This window comes from Benincasa hispida, chromosome 1 (genome assembly GCF_027475165.1).
Source record: "Benincasa hispida cultivar pf3 chromosome 1, pf3_genome.v1.1, whole genome shotgun sequence".
In the NCBI taxonomy this organism is placed as follows: domain Eukaryota; kingdom Viridiplantae; phylum Streptophyta; class Magnoliopsida; order Cucurbitales; family Cucurbitaceae; genus Benincasa; species Benincasa hispida.
This window is the reverse complement of record NC_143478.1, coordinates 77991760-77995416: the sequence shown is the minus strand read 5'-3', so window position 1 is coordinate 77995416 and position 3657 is coordinate 77991760. Positions and strand designations below refer to the sequence as shown.

Sequence of the window (3657 nt, the reverse complement as noted above, 5' to 3'; positions counted from 1 at the left end):
TTTGGAAAGATTATATAATATTTGAAAAAATTAGTAAAATCTCGGTATTAATATTGTCCGAGATTTCACCGAGAAGCCCCAAGACATTTAAAAAAGTTAATTTTTTTTTTAAACTAAATCTCAATGGTCGATCTCGCCCAAAATGGATCAAGAAAAACTAGTTTAGAGTTTTCGAAAAATGTGCTAGTTTTTAAAAATGAAACTTGATAATGTTATTTCTGACAATTTCCAAAACCATTTGTCCTTAATATTTTTGGGTAGATACACCTATCTCTATGTTTCTCTCTCCCATCACTCACACCAAAAAATAATTAAAATATTGAAAAAAATAAATAACAATAATTTGCCACATATCAAATTATGAAAAATAGGTGCTATTTTCGTAAGAATTATTTACATCATGCTATTACGAAGTTTTTGTTTAACAGGTAGGCAACCATTAGCACTTTCATCTTTGAACTTAAATGTGTTACTTTTAGAATATTATATTACAAAGCAAGAGAGTAATGCAGACCTTAACCTAAGACCACATATTATAATATATATAGTTGAATTAAAATCTAATTCTAATACAGCAACAAAGTTACATTACATTACAGGTAACTGTCATGTAGGAGAAAAAAGCCAAATAATTGGAGGGTCAGAAAGTGAATGAAAATAAGGCTAAGGAAAACTTGAATTCTCAAGAACTGGCATTGTTCTTGTCACTGCTGCGCTTGGCATTTTACTGTTGCCAACCCATCTACTCTGTAAAACCAAATCTTCATCCGCTTGTTTCTCCATTATCTGAATCTTCTTCGTCTTCAAAGCTCTGATCGTAACCATGGCTGCATAACCAGCTACCACCAACCCACCAACGCCCAAAACAAACCCAATCACCCACAAATACCACGTCTTCTTCTTCCTCTTCAACTTTGAAACCACTGCAAAATACCCCTGTTTTCTTGAGTAACATACGTCAGGGGACTCCATTTGGGTCAGATGGAAGATACCATCTTCATCAAATTCTGCACACATTGTGTTCGACGATTTGCCTAAACGAAATTTCAGGTTTGGGAAGTGGATTTCTATGCGGTTTTCCATCGTGGCGATGCTGAGTTTCGTGATGTTTTTGGCTTCTGTGTTTGATGTTGCGTTGAAAACCATGAATCCGATGACTGGAGTTAGGAGTGAGAAGCCTGGAATTTTGAAGTAGGAAGAAGACCAGTTCCCGAAGTCCTGGTACACTATTACCAGTCTTCTAACGTGGGGCACCGGTAAGGTATTTGACGGAATGCCAAAGTGACTGAAATTAACTCCTTTGTCCCACAGCCTCCGGCTTCTTAGCCGGACTACAGAAACCTCCATGCCGGAGAGATTCGCCGGGAGGCTAGCTTGATACAAAGCGCCAGTATATGGCCTGCGTCGAACCAAAGTCTTGAAGGCAGTTTCTTTAAGAAAGGCATCCATGGAGATGGAGTCATTGCCCTGCAAGGAGTTAACAAATGGGCAGAAAGTGAAAGAGAAAACCAGGAAGATGAAGTTCCAGTTCATTTTGAACACCATTTAGAGGTAAGAAAATTTCAGGATGGTTTTGAGAATTTTAATTATATTAGCTAGCTACCTTGACATCAAAAAATATAGTGAAACAAAATGGGGGAGAATGGAGATAGGAGAAATGATTTGGTGGGTATCTTTAGAAATTTCATCTCTTTCTGAATGGATGATGAAGGGGGTGTTTTTTGCTCCAAGGAGGGCAAGCATGCTCATGAAATGGGACCCCAAGAGGAGACAACAGGAAGCTGGAATTATGGATCAAAGGGTCAGTTTGGATTTTCCTTTTTCTACTTTGTAAAAGTAGAGAACTTTTGGTGGGTTACCTTTCATTTCTCTCACTTTATAAAGCAATGAGTTTCTGGTGTAAGAAGAGGGAATTGTTTACAACACTTGGACAAAGTTTTCAAGGTATTTGAGTATTGGTTGTGATGTTGTTTATTACTTATAATGGCTTATTGATCATTGACATGTTATTGATTTTAAAAAAACAAAGCAAAATAAATCTTATCTGTACCATAATTTTGAGTTTGAAATATTTGAGTAAGAATGATGTTAAGTTTAATTTTTTATAATTTGTTTCAATACAAGTAGGTTTCGGTATAGGAAAATCTGTCATCTAACAATTACGAAAGGATATGCAATGTTGGTGATTCCTGTTGATAATGATGTAAGATTACAATAATATATGTGATGAAATCCACTAATAAAGATGAGAAAAAAAAAAGTAAAATAGTAGAGAATCAATGTATAGATTTACGTGCGTGGTTTATAATAATGCGTTACTTGTTAGCTATGTCTACAGATAGAGGGAGAGTAATTTATTATTAGAAAGAATAATTCAGATTACAGATTATAGGTATCTCTAGGATCTAAGAGTTGCATCTCTATAAATTCTAAGGTCAAAGCGTAAATAGTATAAATATGACAAATACGAAAACAATTTAAGTTGTGAGATCCTATACTTGGGTTCGAAGAGCCAGATATTGTATTCAAGACATTCCAACAAGATTAATGAAAGACATGACAATCATCATATATATATTCAGATTGAGAATATTAAATATTTTTTTTAGGAAAAGAATATTGAATCAACTTTGCTTGTACAAGTAATAGTTTCCGCATTGTGACATAGACCACATATAGGTTCCTAGGAATTGAACAACAATTTAGGTTTGTCAACACTATTTCTTTGATCTCTTTGTCGATGGTATGTAGACGATATATCTCTATCACCCAGTTAAAGAAGAAGGTGCCAAATCCAAACCATTGAATCTAAGGAGTCATCGCTACACCCCTTTCGATTTTTATCTTTCATGTGGATGTCTGACTGGTGGATGAGAGTATGGTTCGATCATTCTATTCTCTTCGGTGTTAACATCTAAAAAATGTGAAAACGTTTGGTATGAAAAAATAATTCCTGCCTATATAGTGGAACCCCTATTCTAAAATGGGGAGTTCCCCCATTTGGTTGTTGTAGAGCTAACTAGCACAAATCTCGAGTGAAGGATGGCGGAAGCCACTTGTCTGTTATAATGTTTTGATAGTGAAAGGTTGAGATATTGCTGGTCAAGAAATTAATGCGACTTGTGAAGTACAATAATTATTAGGAAATAATTGAGTTAGAGTTGTAATTGTGAATGCTCTAGATAGTTTAATGAGAGAGATGGATATATATATATATTAAAAACACTACGATATTGGAAATGGGTGTCATGATACTCTGAAATCAAATCTTCACTTCGAGTAAGCTCCATTGTACTCTATTGCACCAATGCCATTGTGGGTGGCATTTAGGGTAAGGGGTGGAATTGTATTATTTGTGAAGTTGTGAACTCCTAAAGGCCACAGTGTAAAGAGTTAATAAGATATAAAATTATTGTTGTTTAGTCGTGGTCATGATCTCCTTAAGCTAAACGGTGGATGGAGTTCACAACTTCCTCCCACCTATACTCTCAAACTTATTGGGCCAAACACTCCCTATGGAGCTAGATTTGGCCATTTGGGCTCCTATGCATTGTTCTCTTGGCCGCCTTCTATCAAAGATGGTGCATAATATGCTTCCATTTCTTTTCTCTGTATTACAAACAAGTCCCATTTCGAGTTGTCTTCATGATTAGATCT

The 3657-nt window shown here is 35.5% G+C and overlaps 1 protein-coding gene across 1 annotated transcript; it reads right to left on the bottom strand.

Moving 5' to 3' along the window:
• Positions 1–515: 515 nt before the first annotated feature.
• Positions 516–2188, bottom strand: LOC120079036 (uncharacterized). Its single transcript, XM_039033221.2, has one exon. The coding sequence runs from the start codon at positions 1543–1545 to the stop codon at positions 664–666; it is 882 nt and encodes a 293-aa protein (XP_038889149.1). The 5' UTR covers positions 1546–2188; the 3' UTR covers positions 516–663.
• Between the last annotated feature and the right edge of the window lie 1469 nt (positions 2189–3657).

What these genes read in the sequence shown, in the direction of transcription:
- LOC120079036 (XM_039033221.2), bottom strand. Translation starts at nt 1,545, where the DNA reads ATGGTGTTCAAAATGAACTGGAACTTCATCTTCCTGGTTTTCTCTTTC.